We start from the raw sequence: 16,632 nt of genomic DNA on the forward strand, positions 1-16,632 counted from the left end.
TCATTACAAATAGTGTAACCATTAAAAAATTGTTTCCTGTAGTATGCTTTGGGATTTATTGGTTATGGTTTTAACAAGACGCCAGAAGGCGACAAATTACCAGTAGAGACCCACAGGGACCATTACAGTTTCCATTGAAACCAGTACAATTCCCATTATAATCAGTTAAACCATTATAAATTGTGTGATTTTTATTTATGTATTTTTATTTATTTTTTTTACCCTGTAGTTACACCAATCAGGCATAATATTATGACCACTGACAGGTTAAGTTAATAACACTTCAGAAAGGTATAATTCCTTGTGCTGGTGTAAGAAAGCTAAAGCTTTTTGTAACATAATGCAAGCAAAAAAGCATGGAGTGTGTAAATTAATTTGTTACTAGCTCTAGCGATACTGGAATGAAAGTAAAAAAAAGATAATAATAATAATAAAAATAATAAATATTCAATAATTTAACTTAACTTTTAATAATTTAACTTAACTTTAATGTTTACAATACTTGTATGTACAAGACGTGTATGTCAAACTATATGTGTGATATTTGATTCTTCTGAGTGAAGCTTCTTTTCACTTAATATTTATCTCTTTCTCTCTATATAAAGAAGGTTGTTTTTATTTTATTATATCCTAATTCTTTCTGGAATTGAGCTTGATTCAGACATGGTAAAAATGGTGCTGTCTGTAATTTGCTGCTTTATAATTGACTACTGAAAACGCTGATCATTTACAATATTTACAGCATGCATGACATGCCAATGATGCAGTAGTCAACACGTTTTTTTTTTTTTTTTTTTTTTTTTTTTTCAAAACATGGCTGTTTGACCTGGCTTCCATATCTGTGCTTACTAATAGAATTGCTTTCATAGTATCTTTGCCGTAAGAAAAAAAGTATTTTACTGCAATTGCTGCTTTGGTGCACTCAAAAGATTGTGTTGTAATTTGCACATTTACAAATCAAATTTTGGTTTGAAAAACAACCAAACAGAAGCACATTTTCACACACTGTCCTGATACCTAAATTATTTCTTAGATGTTACTTGTTTATTTAAAAAATACAAATCTTTGGTGAATCATTATAGTTTGCCAAGTATTAGCATTCAGTCCATGTGGTTATTTTATATGTATTTGCTAATTTTATCCTAAAACCCTGTTTCAGTTCTGCTATTCATATATCCTATACTCAATAGTAACTGAGTAACAGTAGTAGTGTCATCTGATTTATTGATGTAAATATTAGGCTTCATCCACATTATTACTACTAGATTCAGTCAAAAAAAAAAAATTTTTTGGATGGCACCCATTCAGTGGAATAGCCCTTCTTCCTTCTGAGAACAGAAGTGTATCCCAAATAAACACCACAAATTAAAAGGACTGAACGGCTGACACCACAGAAGAAATTATACAAGCATTTATCGTAATACATGATCATTGCAGTGCTTCCATGGGTAAAAAAACGTATATTTCTTCGAAACTTTAAGGATGTGACAATATGACACTGGGTCTTGAGTGGGTCAGTCCATGACATCATGTGACGTTTATAGCTCCTCCTTCATATGTTTCAATTAGGTCCTGTAGGGTACTGTAAAGTTCTTTGCGCAGGACTTCGGTCAGGTGTGTCGTATTCCGTTATACATCGGAGCTTGAAGATTTTTCATCATGTCTGGAAGAGGCAAAGGCGGCAAGGGGCTCGGAAAAGGAGGTGCTAAGCGTCACCGTAAAGTTCTGCGTGATAACATCCAGGGAATCACCAAACCTGCCATCCGTCGTCTCGCTCGCCGTGGCGGTGTTAAGCGTATCTCCGGTCTGATCTACGAGGAGACCCGCGGTGTGTTGAAAGTGTTTCTGGAGAACGTGATCCGCGATGCCGTTACCTACACCGAGCACGCCAAGAGAAAGACCGTCACCGCCATGGATGTCGTGTATGCTCTGAAACGACAGGGACGCACTCTGTACGGCTTTGGAGGTTAAACTCATCTACTCAAAAACCCAAAGGCTCTTTTAAGAGCCACCCACATTCTCAAAAAAGAACTTGTTTTTGACTCATTTTATTTATGAATTGGAAATATAAATCGTAATTTTAAACACAAAACCACACCAAAATGTATTTTAGTCTTGGATTAGCGTTACATCTTGTCTGTAGAACAACGTAATGAAGTTTTGTGTGTTTTACTATGTCTGCACAAACATTCTGCTAGTCTACGCCTTTGAAAAAAAATAATGCATAATAAATCCGATTTTAGGGTTTGTTATGCTTGTGGGGATGTTTTTTTTCAGATACAATTTTGTTCTCAAAATATAATTTAGTAGGTCGAGAGGTTAAAATTAATGTATTTCCCGAAAAATCGTGAGACACAAGGGTCTTCTTTCATTCGTTCCACATTGCGGAAGCAGTATGAGCGGGAAAGTCAGCGTGAGGGAGGTGACCGACGGTTGGGGGAGGGATAATATTTAAACTCCCAAGCCTACGATTGGCAGATTTGTCTTTCTACTAGCCCTATTATGGCCAATGAAAAAGGCTTCCTTTATTTATTGTGCGAATCGCGCAATCAGAGGATGACTATCCAGCCCTCTGAAATTAGCATGAGCTGCAAATTAAAAACACAGCATACAACTTCAATAACTATTCTGTTTGTGTCAGTCTGATCTACCATGCCTGAACCAGCGAAGTCTGCGCCCAAAAAGGGCTCGAAGAAGGCCGTCACTAAGACCGCCGGCAAAGGAGGAAAGAAGCGCAAAAGGACCAGGAAGGAGAGCTATGCTATCTACGTCTACAAAGTCTTGAAGCAGGTTCATCCTGATACTGGTATCTCTTCTAAGGCGATGGGAATCATGAACTCTTTCGTGAACGACATCTTCGAGCGCATCGCCGGTGAATCATCTCGTCTGGCTCACTACAACAAGCGCTCCACCATCACATCTAGAGAGATCCAGACCGCTGTGCGTCTGCTGCTGCCCGGTGAACTGGCTAAACACGCCGTGTCTGAGGGCACAAAGGCTGTGACCAAATACACCAGCTCTAAGTGATGTGTATTCTGACTTCAGCTACCCCAACGGCTCTTTTAAGAGCCACCCATGTTTTCAGTTAAAGAGCTTTTTCAGTGTTGTTTGCGGACAGTTTTAGCACTCTGAACAAACAAATTATGTGTACACCGACATCACACTTCCAGAAACAACAGCCCTCCTCTATCACCTCGTCCCAACTATTATGCGGTGGTGTTACTTTATAAATCTGTTCTTAGAAAGAATGTCGGTTGAACGAAAACTTTAATGTGAAACCCAGTTTCTTTTTTTGTTGTTGTTATGAACACGTTCATGTGTATACTTGCGCATACTTGCTGTTCTATGCACAGACGTTTGTTTTCCAGTGTAAAACATTAATTTATGTTTATGTTATAGCTTTTAACACCAGACCAAAATCATGAAAATCACATTATTATACTAGTTTTACGTAATACAACGATGGTGATTATAGTAATAAGGAAGCAATCATCAGAAGGTTGTTTACTTGCTCTGTATCATATCAGCATACTCTATTCATCTATGTATTTTGATCAGCATTTCTATTAGTATCCGATAACTCCTAAAACAAGACGCAGGTGAAATTGCCACATTAAATTATATAATGAATTAGAGAAGCAGCGCCTTGTTTTAAGTCAAAAGAAAAAGAGGGGGGGAACACTTATACCTCTTTCTCGAACTCTATAATTTGTATAACTCTGTAATTTCTAATCTGCTACATGATGATAAATGTATCTTGCTTCTAATCTGCTGCTTTGTGTTCAAACGACAAAAAGGCGGGAGGTCTTAGTGTAGAGTCTACACGGTTCTCATGTGGTAGTTAACTACAGCAGCGCCGCTCAGCGCTTCATTATTTCCAGATTGTCAACGCGTGAAACGTATCCGCTCAGAGACATGGCTGAAACCGCTCCAGCTGCCGCTGCCCCGCCGGCTAAAGCTCCCAAAAAGAAGTCTGCTTCTAAACCCAAGAAAGCGGGCCCGAACGTCAAGGACCTCATCGTCAAGACCGTGACCGCCTCCAAGGAGAGAAGCGGCGTGTCCCTCGCCGCCCTGAAGAAGGCTCTTTCTGCGGGTGGCTACGATGTGGAGAAGAACAACTCCCGCGTCAAGACCGCTGTCAAGAGTTTGGTGACCAACGGTACCCTGGTCCAGACCAAAGGCACTGGCGCCTCCGGTTCCTTCAAGCTCAACAAGAATCAAACCGAAACCAAGAAGAAACCAGCAAAGAAATCTCCCGCGAAAGCAAAGAAGCCTGCTGCCAAGAAAGCCGCCGTCAAGAAATCCCCCAAGAAGGTGAAGAAACCGGCCGCCACCGCTGCAAAGAAGGCGACAAAGAGCCCCAAGAAGGCGAAAAAACCGGCAACTGCTAAGAAACCAGCCAAGAGCCCCAAAAAGGCCAAGAAGCCAGCAGCCGCTAAGAAAGCAACCAAGAGCCCCAAGAAGGCCAAGGTAGCCAAACCCAAAACGGTGAAGCCTAAGGCAGCCAAGCCTAAAAAGGCAGCACCTAAGAAATAAGTATCAGTCTGTGTTTAATTCTTCCCTAAACAAAACGGCTCTTTTAAGAGCCACTCACATGCTACAATTAAAGAGCAAAATAATGTTTATTTAAACATTTGAGAGAGATTAAACTGTAAAAGTGTATGTTTTTTTTTTTTTTTTTTTATCTCAGTATGATACAGTCTGCATTATATTCACATTACCATCTTAAATATATCTAAAACACATTAACTGACAGGACGGATGTAAATCATCGGATGCTCGGCTTTATTTCAAAGAGAATATAGAGAATGATCTACTTACAAAATTAACCATTTTTCCAGTGTTTATGTGGACATATATTGTAATGTGCGATTTTATAACCTTGGTTATTTAACTTTTGTCCTGCATTAAACCTATTTTATATGTAAAAAGAGTTTACATTTTCTGTTTATTCATCCATTACAAAAGACGATGAGAATGTAGAGGCAGGCAGAGAGGGCAGGGGTTTAGAGTTTTGGAGGGACGTGCAGTGATTGGTTTGCAGCTTTGACAGATTCTGACCAATAGACGACGAGCACACTCTCTTAAAAACTGATGGTCTGGCCACAACACTATTATTTTTGCGTTGGTCAGCGGTAACAGCTACAACAATTCAATAATGAGTGGAAGAGGCAAAACCGGCGGCAAGGCCAGAGCAAAGGCTAAAACCCGTTCATCCAGAGCAGGTCTGCAGTTTCCCGTTGGTCGTGTTCACAGGCTTCTCCGCAAAGGCAACTATGCCGAGCGCGTCGGTGCTGGTGCTCCGGTTTATTTGGCCGCTGTGCTCGAGTATCTCACTGCTGAGATCTTGGAGTTGGCTGGAAACGCCGCAAGGGACAACAAGAAGACCCGTATCATCCCCCGTCACCTGCAGCTGGCGGTGCGCAACGACGAGGAATTGAACAAACTTCTGGGCGGAGTGACCATCGCTCAGGGCGGTGTGCTGCCCAACATCCAGGCTGTGCTGCTGCCCAAGAAGACCGAGAAGCCCGCCAAGGGCAAGTAAATGAGTTGCCGTCTCCTGAATATGCGAAACACCCAAAGGCTCTTTTCAGAGCCATCCACTTTTTCTATAAGAGCCATTTGAGTTACTTTATGCTTTTATACACCCACATTATGTTTTCTACAGTAATTTTCGCCGTAGAAATGAGCGGCGCCAGTTTTTGATACCGAATGCTGCGTTACAGAAATGTTAACATTCAATGTAAATCGACTTATGTGTAATCAAACATACAATACATTAACGCTGTTACACTGCAATAGGATAGGGAAACAAAAATGAAATGCAACATCTTAAACCCCATTGTCACGTGTAGTGTAAATACAAAGAGTATCTTTTCATTATTATTTTTTTAACATACATTTTTGATAAATGTACATCAAAAAAAAAAAACACGTGAACACGTTCAACGTCCAAAAATGGGACACTGAACAGACAACATTAGAGCGGGAAAAGCAAGCTTCCTCTACTTGTTTGAAAAGATGAAGCGCATTTTTATTCGCTGCCTCACGCTGAGACGTAAACACAATAGCCAATCAAACGCCTCTGCTGACGCACCGCCCAATGCGGTAGGAGAGTTTAAAAAGGTACTGCACACGGAGAACAATATCATTCTGTTTTAGAGAATAAGGCAGAGACTTCAAAACAATGGCAAGAACTAAGCAGACCGCTCGCAAATCCACCGGTGGAAAAGCCCCGAGGAAGCAGCTTGCTACCAAAGCCGCTCGGAAAAGCGCTCCAGCCACCGGCGGCGTCAAGAAACCTCATCGCTACAGGCCAGGTACCGTGGCTCTGCGAGAGATCCGTCGTTATCAGAAGTCCACCGAGCTGCTGATTCGCAAGCTGCCCTTCCAGCGTCTGGTGCGAGAAATCGCTCAGGATTTCAAGACTGATCTGCGTTTCCAGAGCTCCGCTGTCATGGCTCTTCAGGAGTCCAGCGAGGCTTACCTGGTCGGTTTGTTTGAGGACACCAACTTGTGCGCCATCCACGCCAAGAGAGTGACCATCATGCCCAAAGATATTCAGCTGGCTCGCCGCATTCGTGGAGAACGCGCTTAAACTCACAGCTTCTCTTAAACCCAAAGGCTCTTTTAAGAGCCGCCTACATATTTCAAACAAAGTAGAATTTTCTCGTCTTTGGTGCTTGTTAAAACCCACTCAGAAATCTCACGTCCAACACGTGCCATGAATATGCAAGATATATAGCAATCTTTAATAGTTCAATACTTCAATAAGAAGTTAGGGAAAATATTATCGTTTACTGTAAGTGAATATAACTTAGTCTGTTTCAAACTGTCTGTTTTCCTGTCTGCATATGTAATGATTTGAAATGTAGATTGTTGATTAGTGTTATATTGCATTAGCAATGAAACATCTGCACAGATATGGAGAAACTAACTTCACTAAAAATAGTATTAATTTGTGGAGCAAGTGCAATACATATTTTTCTTGTCACCCTTATTTATTTAAATAAATTCTAAATATATTATATTAAATTCTTATCTCATTTCATGTTTTAGAAAATTTAACAAAATGTTAAAACAATGTTTTCACATCCAGTACTTCATCTTCTAACATTTGTTGTTCACTGTTATATGCACTACAGTGCAGTATGACTTGATCAACAGTTTAATAAATTCCACAATGCCTACAATAATAATTCTGTTTTTTTATGTTGTTTAGGTTTCCATTTAATGTAGTATGGCTGATTCAGATTCTAGTTATTACTGGTTTTTCTTGTCTTCTCAATCCACTCTCATTATTGTGTATGCCTACTTCCCTTTTAATTTTATATAGGTATTGCCTTTAACATGTGGGCACAAAAACAGTCAGCTAACAGAAATTACCACTTGTTTGTATAATTCACTCTTAGTTATTGAGAGGCAATAATCAGATATCATCTATATACATGTACATACTTTTTAATACAGATGTATACCATGTTGTTGTTGATATTATCCTTACTTAAATGTTCTTCTGTTTAAGTGTCATGAATGATTATTTATGATTGTATGTAACCAATCTCTGATTCTCTTTATTTCAAAGATGTTGCCACATTTTTATTAGTTTTTCTGACGACTGATTTTGCTGATTTTTACATCAATTCGATCTCATTCAAGTTCAAACAGTTTTTAGCATGCTTATCTGCCATCTCGTTTCCTTCTGCTCCAGCATGGATCAGCATCTCTCAGGCAATCCATTTTATAAACACAATATTTGTGGAACACACAACACTATTTATGAACTTGTACATTTATTTATCCAACGCACATACTTAGTTTACATTTCGAATTTGCACATAATATACCTGTAGATACAAAATTGTCTATTGTAATATACCTGTACATATTAATTGTCAATTTGTAGATTGTTATTCCCTATTATTTTATTATCTGTGTTTTGTCTTGTCAGTTTCATTCTGTTGTACTGTTGAAGATTTTATCACGAAAACAAATTCCTTGTATGTGTAAACACACCTGATTCTAATTCTGAGCATGTGCTGCAACCCAAATACTTACATAACAGTGCCCCGAATATTAATTACAAATTACAACTGATCACCAGATACTCCAAGAGTTTCCATAAAACAACAAAAGGAAAACAACAATAAACAGCACTGTATAGAATACAATAACATAAAAGAAGGAAATAAAAATAAAATAAATAAATAAAAAACAGCACCTCAATCAGTAAGAAAAAGATTGTCATATGCCATAAGAAACTTGTTATTCTTGTTATCATCAGTAAGTTTAAGAGAATGAACAATAAGCAAAATCTCTGCGAGAAAGACATCAAATCTAGGTAACATATTAAGAAATTTGGATTTATGAATAAAAAATGTACAATGCAAAACAAAAAAAAATAACAACAAGTTCAGTAGCATGGTGACTACTAGAAAAAATATAGAAATATTTATTTTAGAGTAAATTTTAAATCACATTTTATATAAAAAAAGATAGATAACATCTTAAATTCTCCCAAATAAATTTAACCTGATTGCAATAATAAAATAAATTAAGTAAAGTTTCTTACTCAACTTTACAGAATACACCTAAATTAGAAACATCAAAAAAAGAAGCAATTTGGAAGAGTTTCCATACTTGAATGAATGACGTGTATCGTATGATGTAGCGTAGCTCCGCCTTGATGTGTTTCAGTTAGGTCCTGTAGGATACTGTAAAGCTCTTTGCTCAGATGCTTGTTTTACACAAGTTGTGTTGCACAAAGTCAAAGCGTGAAGATTTTTCATCATGTCTGGAAGAGGCAAAGGCGGCAAGGGGCTCGGAAAAGGAGGCGCTAAGCGTCATCGTAAAGTTCTGCGTGATAACATCCAGGGAATCACCAAACCCGCTATCCGTCGTCTCGCTCGCCGCGGCGGTGTCAAGCGTATCTCCGGTCTGATTTACGAGGAGACTCGCGGTGTGCTGAAAGTGTTTCTGGAGAACGTGATCCGCGATGCCGTTACCTACACTGAGCACGCCAAGAGAAAGACCGTTACCGCCATGGATGTCGTGTATGCTCTGAAACGACAGGGACGCACTCTGTACGGCTTTGGAGGTTAAACATATCCATACAACATACAAACCCAAAGGCTCTTTTAAGAGCCACCCACATTTTCAAAAAGAGTATGTTTCATAGTGTTTTGTGAGTTCTTCAGCGATCGTTTCATACACGAAACCAGCTGAGTTATTTGTATGGAGTTTAATGTAGTATAATAAACTTTAATGTTTCATATAAGTAGGTTTATTATAATTAATTTGACAAAAAGGTTATTACAAAGCGCGATGATATATAAATGCGATATATTTAGACCTCACTCAGATTGTCACCACGGTTTCACCATAGTAGGCTATAATTTAAGGTAAGACCGTGGTGATGGTCATCATTCAGTCTCATAGATCCATAGATATAGTCATAACTTACGTTTCTCCGGCTTAAATCGGTATTTATTGGTGTATTACGTGATTTCTGATATTTACTGAAATCCGTGTTCTTTGCAGAAGGTAATTTAATGTGAACAGTAGTATGTAAAACCATAAGGTCTGATTTTATAGACAGGGCTTAGACTAAAACAGGATTAGGTTATAAGTCAATAAGGGTATTTGATATATATATATATATATATATATATATATATATATATATTTTTTTTTTTGTATAAATGTGCCGTAGGAGAAAAAAGTAAGAATAAAAAAACTTTACTGGTGTGCATATTGAGACAAAAATGGCACTGACATGTTTTAAGATCAATCAGTGCAAGTTCCTTTTAGTTAAAACAGCCAGGGGGTTGAATTATGAGTTATTTAATTCTCGGCATGATTGTGATTTATCAGACATTTTTGAGCGGGAAAGTCGGACAATGAAGCTTGTGGAGGAGGCGACGGAAAGCGTTCAGATTTAGAAGCCTGTGATTGGCGGATGAGTCTGCTCAGCCTTCCATTTCTAACCAATGAAATACGTTTTCTTCATTCATTGCACAAAAACACCCAATCATGGAGAGGAACCCAGCCCTCTTAAATTAGCATGAGCTCTCAATAAATAGCCAGAACATGCTCCTAATAAAACATCGTGTTATCGCGACCCAACATGCCTGAACCAGCGAAGTCTGCTCCCAAGAAGGGATCAAAGAAGGCTGTCACCAAGACCGCCGGTAAAGGAGGAAAGAAGCGTAAGAGATCCAGGAAGGAGAGCTATGCTATCTATGTCTATAAAGTCTTGAAGCAGGTTCATCCTGATACTGGTATCTCCTCTAAGGCGATGGGGATCATGAACTCTTTCGTCAACGACATCTTTGAGCGCATCGCCGGTGAATCATCTCGTCTGGCTCACTATAACAAGCGCTCCACCATCACATCTAGAGAGATCCAGACCGCTGTGCGTCTGCTGCTGCCCGGAGAACTGGCCAAACACGCCGTGTCTGAGGGCACAAAGGCAGTGACCAAGTACACCAGCTCCAAATAAAGCTTGACAAGGCTTTCAGCTACCACAAAGGCTCTTTTAAGAGCCACCCATGTTTTCAGTTAAAGAGCTTTTTCAGTGTTTGACTGTGGTATTATGTTTTACTAGAGATGAGTTTTAACATCTTTGGCGAATAAAGAGTTCCTATACAGAACACACTGTAACGATCTAAACACGCAAATCATTTAAAAGACACTGACATTAATTACATGCACTTCAACATTATACATGGGGCTTGATGTCTATCATAGTGTAACTAATAAAAACATTACAATTACACTAAGGAAGCAATCACCAGAAGTGCACTGTTACATATTCACTTGTTTTTGTTGTACAGTTTGTTTCGAGCTTCTTTGAATAATAGAGTATTCAAAAGAACAGCATTCATTTCCCATGCTGTTGCTTTGTGCTTTTTATTCATCAAATAACTCTTTTGAACACTGAAAACAATAGGTATACAGTAGTCAACATTCAAAGTGGATCAAAAAAGTTCATCAAAAGTTGTCCTAAGATAAGAAAGGGTATTCTTTTTGGTTTTGATCCACTTCGAATGTTGACTACTGTAGTTTATCAGCATATTCGAATAATTTAGAATTATGACATTGAAGACTGCAATGATGCTGGAAATATAGCACAGGAAAAAAAATAATTTGAAAAATATTCAAACAGAGCAGTTATAGATATATAGATGTACAGTAGTCAACATTTGAAGTGGAACAAAAAAGTTCATCAGTTGTCCTAGGTTAAAAACCAAGAGTTTACTGACCCTTCATTAAACAGCAACATAACTACTGCGTTCAAGGCCCAGAAAGGTAGTAAAAACATTGTAGAAATGGTCCATGTGACATCAGTGGTTCAACTGTAATTTTGTGAAGTTATGGGAAAAAAAAAAAGATTCTCGTAGCTTTATAAAATTACAGTTCAACCACTGGTTTCACATGAACTATTTTAACAATGTACTACCTTTCTTGGCCTTGAATGTGATAGTTGCATTGCTGTTTAAGCAGGGTCAGAAACCGGACACAAAGCGCAGTGCCTTAAAATTCAAACACGTTTACCCCTCACGTCAGTAATGTCACTATTGGCAGTTCCAGATAGCTCCAACCCCTAAGCCATAGCTCGTGACCAGAAGAGAAGAGGAGTCGTTTTGAGGGGGAGGGAGGTTGACATTTTTGAGAATTTATTTCTGATTCTATTTTATTCACATCAGAATCTTAAATATTACTGAGGGCGCATGTAAATAAACGATTTGATTTGAAGAGAAGTTTAGAAGCTGGTTTTACAACAAACATTTCTTTGTGTTTCCTGTATATGTGGACATATATTTCAGTGTGCGATTTTATACCTGGTTTATTTTACCTTCTTTTGCTTTTAAACTCCATTTTATATGTAAAAGCGTTCAACTTTTTGTTCATTCATTCATTTATTACAACAGATGAGAATGAGGAGGCTGGCAGAGAGGGGCGGGGTTTGGAGTTTCGGAGGGACGTGCAGTGATTGGTTTTCAACTGTGACAGACTCTGGCCAATAGACGACGAGCACTCTCTCTTAAATACTGATCGTCAGACCACAACGCTATCATTTCTGCGTTAACCAGCAATAAAGACAACTCCAGAATGAGTGGAAGAGGCAAAACCGGCGGTAAAACCAGAGCAAAGGCTAAGACTCGTTCATCCAGAGCAGGACTGCAGTTTCCCGTCGGTCGTGTTCACAGACTTCTTCGCAAAGGCAATTATGCCGAGCGCGTCGGTGCTGGTGCTCCGGTTTATTTGGCCGCTGTGCTCGAGTATCTCACTGCTGAGATCTTGGAGTTGGCTGGAAACGCCGCAAGGGACAACAAGAAGACCCGTATCATCCCCCGTCACCTGCAGCTGGCGGTGCGCAACGACGAGGAGCTGAACAAACTTCTGGGCGGAGTGACCATCGCTCAGGGCGGTGTGCTGCCCAACATCCAGGCTGTGCTGCTGCCCAAGAAGACCGAGAAGCCCGCCAAGGGCAAGTAAATGAGCTGCATCTGATAAATACTTAAAGCAACCAAAGGCTCTTTTCAGAGCCACCCACTTTCCCTACAAGAGCAATTTGAACGATTTATAAGACTTGAACAGCAGTACTATTATCACCAAGCGGCAACCTCCCGCTCTCTATTGAAACCAACACGGAAGTGTCTTAAACTGCAATTCATCGACTGGCTGCTAGAAAATGGCTGCAAAAGGGAATCAGTCCCATTGACTCCCCATGTTAAAATGTCCAACTTTACAGCAGAAAAAAGGTATGTTTACAGCCTGGTTCAAAAAATGGTTTCGGTCTATATACAGGGTTCGTACGGGTGCTTGAATTCCTTGAAAATGCTTGAATTTTAATGTAGTGTTTTCAAGGTTTGAAAAATGCTTGGATTTTGGATGAAGTGCTTGAATATGCAGTTGCATCGGTTTCATATTAATTCGCTTTCATACTAAATAGTTATTTTTTGTTATGCTTATAATATGTAAAAGAAAGAAAAGAAAAAAACAGCTCCGCTCGAGTGTACACGTGAGGCTGTAGTGTGAACCGCCGGTCTTTCTTGCTGCGCGCCCTCTGATGGAACAGAGCGGTAGATAAAACATGCCAGTTATCAGGAGGTTGTTGCATCAGTCGATGGCTTGAAAACGACAAATAAGAATTATGTTTAAAACGAGAATTTGGGGATTGCAAAATTGCCAGCCCGATGTCCCGGGGCTATTGTGTTTTCCAGTCGGGCTACTAAAATGTTTCACCGGACTATCTTAAAGTAGAGGGCTTGTGCGGGTCATTACAAACTCATCAATTTAGCCTTATCAAAGTTAAGGCCATACAAAGTTTTAAATGTATTAAATAGTATAAGAAAAGGCTTGATTATAAGTTTAAGAGTTAGGGACGGATATACGAGAATCGCGATAGGGCTGGATAAAACTTCAAAAGGCAATTATATCATATTGAATAAACATACACACTGCACGTTTCAAAGTCAAAACGCGGCACGGATGTCTTTATATGAATGTATCTGAAGGGAACCGACTGTCCTCAGAAACGTGTCGTTGGCATTTTCATTCCATGTCTGATAAAACGGCGGTGCTGATTTGTGTACAGCCATTACTAGGAAACCGTAGAATTTCAGCACTCCTAAAGCGCCCCCTCGTGACAGGGAATGAATTTGCGAATATTCAGCTGTTTAGCAAGATTATTACAAATATTGGCCCATGTTTTTATGCAGCAAACACATAAGAGTTGTAAATGTAAAAGTTATGTGCTTTCTAAAAATCTAAACAATTAAGACAGTAATATTTATGTTTTAAATAAATTATACTTGATATCCATTTTAAAGGTATAAAGGCTGAAATGCCATTGTATAAGATGTTTTGTTTTTGTGAAAATCTTAATTATAAATCATGTCATTTTATGGCTTAATGTTACTGTACATTGTTCAACCCCACTACAGTGTTCATTTTACTTGTGCAGCTCTTAAAAAGGGTCGTAAATTGCCTTAAATTGATATTTAAAAATTCTGCAGATACACTGTAAATAGTGAAAAAAATACCTTGATATTTGTGAATAGGAAATCAGATAGGAGTCTAAATGTCAATCAAAAATATTTTCAATGTTTAAAAAATGGTCTTTTTTCATTTGGGCCAGTTAAATTTTATTATTAATGTTATAGTGTCGTTTTGACTACCTTTTAGTACTTTTAGGCTGGAATGTGAAATGTATTTGTGAAAATCCTTCAAGTTTTAGAAAGTTTTCAAGTTTTAGAATTTTAGTTTATCATATTTTTTCACAGTCATTAATGTGTTACCATAGACATTGCCCTACTCCACTCATACAGTATTACTTTTATTTGTGCAGGTCTTAAAAAGCCTTTAAATTTTATTTTTAAAATACTACAGATACTCAGTAAATTATATTAATTATATATTTTAAATTATATAATTTGTATACTGAATGTTGACTATTTATATGGGGCAATGTTATATGCAATCTAGACAGTTGTTTTTAATAGCACAATAACATCTGATTTAAAATTTAGAACTCATGTATGTGAATATGTAATTTACCACAGTGCTGGAACATCTTGAAAATGCACCTTGAAAGTGCTTGAAAAGTGCTTGAATTTTACTTTGGAAAAGGTGTAAGAACCCTGTATATAGCTAGTTTTGCCCTTCATGTCAACTGTGAGGGGGTGGATTTTTTTTTTTTATAACTCATCCGTTTAAGTTATATTAAGCCTTAAAGTTCAGCATAATTAAGGGCGTGGCCACTTGAGTGACAGGGGGATTGCCGCTGCTGTCACCACTGTCGTGCTAGGCGGGCGTGGTTTCAGCAACCAGCTCCACCCACGTCCCGCCTTTTTGCCCATTTTTGATTATGCGGGAGTGACGCGCGGTGACGCAATTCCAAGATGGCACGGCCGAATCCCGCCCACTACAGGCTTCAAAATAGCGCTTTATGGCAAGCCGTTTTAGCATTAAATACTCTTTTCCTTACTAGTCATAATTCCAATTCCAGATATCTATCCTGCAATTTTGACTTGTCATAATTGCAATCAAGATATCTACAATGTTATTGTGACTAGTCGTAATATCCATTAGAGATATCTATAATGCTTTTATGACTAGTCATATTGTTCCATTAACTTTATGTAACCATTAACGAGTTTTGACTAGTAGAAATTGTAATTAAAGATATCTATAAATGAATTTTCACTAGGCAGAACTGTAATTAGAGATATCTCTAATTACATTTTTACTAGTGACAATGAAATTAGAGATATAATTGAGTTGCCACTAGTACAAATTATAATTCAAGATATCTCTAACTGTTTTTTTACTAGTCGTAATCCAATTGGAGATATCTTTAATTCGTCATTTTTAAAGATATCCACAAATACATTTGTAAATATCTGTAAATAATTTACTACTAGTCGAATTACAGTTGTAGATATCTTGAATTGGATTTTTGACTAGGCAAAACTTGATTAGAGATATCTTGAATTGGAATTCTTCCTATAGTCAAAACTTATTTAAAGATATCTGCAATTTAATTCTGGATATCTCAATCAGATTTTTGACTAGGAGGATCTTTCTTTGGAGATATCCGCATTCAGCTTTGTGACTAGGAAGAATTTGAATGTAGATATCTAGAATTAGCATTCTGACTAGTCAAAATTGTTTTATAGATATCTTAATTGTGTACTCAAACCACCCCTTTGCTAAGCCCCGCCTTAATCTTTAAGCAGTGTTGCCAGATCGGGTTGACAATTTCCAGCCCAAAAGCTCACCAAAATAATGTGATAGAATTGTATTGCCATGTCAAGGTTGATAAGGACTATTTTTATCTCTTTAAAAAAAGAATAATGACAAAATAAAATAAAGATAAATCAATTTCACAGGAATATGGATCAAAACAGTCCGAAAATATGCTTACAATGTCCAGAAATCTTTTCAAAGTGGAAATTAACCGATGACTTTAACCCTTGGAAAAAGGGAAAGACAGGCTGCTGCTGCTTGTTGGAAAACAGGAAACGCACTCTCATTGGCTATTTCACGCTGACACACAATAGCCAATAGAACGCTTTTGCAGACGAACATTGCAGATACATTCTTAAACTATCCTACCATTTTCTGTCTTCCTTGTTTCTCAATTTAAGCGACTAAAAACCTTTAAATGCATTGGAATGAGAAAATATGGAGAGATGGAAAGCATACATTCAGAAAACACATAAAGGAGTAGTTCACTTTCAGAACAAAAATTTACAGATAATGTACTCACCCCCTTGTCTTCCAAGATGTTCATGTCTTTCTTTCTTCAGTCGTAAGGAAATTGTTTTGTATTATTACATGCATTGCTTAGTCGAATTCTAATGTAGTATGCGGTCTCTTATTTCTTGATAAATATTTATATAACACGTAGCCTATGATTTTAGAGGACATGGTCAGCCGTGGCTTTTTAATGGATGCCTGGACGCATCCCAGCTCGGGGAAGTGCATTCATTAATTATCGATCACACGTTAATCCAGTGGTTCTCAAACTTTTTTGGTCGCGCCCCTCTTTAAACCTATAAAAAAATCTGCCGCCCCCCCTCCCCATTCCCGAATACCCATCCCACATAAGATTAATAATAC

The 16,632-nt window shown here is 38.2% G+C and overlaps 6 protein-coding genes across 6 annotated transcripts; all 6 read left to right on the top strand.

Moving 5' to 3' along the window:
* The first annotated feature begins 1,659 nt into the window (after nucleotides 1–1,659).
* On the top strand, nucleotides 1,660–2,109 carry LOC141301150 (histone H4). Its single transcript, XM_073831393.1, has one exon. It carries the CDS (start codon nucleotides 1,660–1,662, stop codon nucleotides 1,969–1,971), a length of 312 nt encoding a protein of 103 aa, XP_073687494.1. The 3' UTR covers nucleotides 1,972–2,109.
* A 543-nt stretch (nucleotides 2,110–2,652) lies between these two features.
* Nucleotides 2,653–3,027, top strand: LOC141301936 (histone H2B-like). Its single transcript, XM_073832139.1, has one exon. The coding sequence runs from the start codon at nucleotides 2,653–2,655 to the stop codon at nucleotides 3,025–3,027; it is 375 nt and encodes a 124-aa protein (XP_073688240.1).
* Nucleotides 3,028–3,915: 888 nt separating this feature from the next.
* On the top strand, nucleotides 3,916–4,536 carry LOC141301840 (histone H1-like). The gene has a single exon (XM_073832037.1). It carries the CDS (start codon nucleotides 3,916–3,918, stop codon nucleotides 4,534–4,536), a length of 621 nt encoding a protein of 206 aa, XP_073688138.1.
* Nucleotides 4,537–5,158: 622 nt separating this feature from the next.
* Nucleotides 5,159–12,501, top strand: LOC141301602 (uncharacterized). The gene is made up of 2 exons (XM_073831801.1): nucleotides 5,159–5,541; nucleotides 12,096–12,501. Exons 1-2 carry the CDS (start codon nucleotides 5,159–5,161, stop codon nucleotides 12,499–12,501), a joined length of 789 nt encoding a protein of 262 aa, XP_073687902.1.
* On the top strand, nucleotides 6,188–6,598 carry LOC141302067 (histone H3-like). Its single transcript, XM_073832260.1, has one exon. It carries the CDS (start codon nucleotides 6,188–6,190, stop codon nucleotides 6,596–6,598), a length of 411 nt encoding a protein of 136 aa, XP_073688361.1.
* LOC141301926 (histone H2B) lies at nucleotides 9,877–10,644 on the top strand. The gene has a single exon (XM_073832126.1). It carries the CDS (start codon nucleotides 10,127–10,129, stop codon nucleotides 10,499–10,501), a length of 375 nt encoding a protein of 124 aa, XP_073688227.1. The 5' UTR covers nucleotides 9,877–10,126; the 3' UTR covers nucleotides 10,502–10,644.
* Nucleotides 12,502–16,632: the final 4,131 nt, after the last annotated feature.

Source organism: Garra rufa, chromosome 25 (assembly GCF_049309525.1).
Source record: "Garra rufa chromosome 25, GarRuf1.0, whole genome shotgun sequence".
Taxonomy (NCBI): domain Eukaryota; kingdom Metazoa; phylum Chordata; class Actinopteri; order Cypriniformes; family Cyprinidae; genus Garra; species Garra rufa.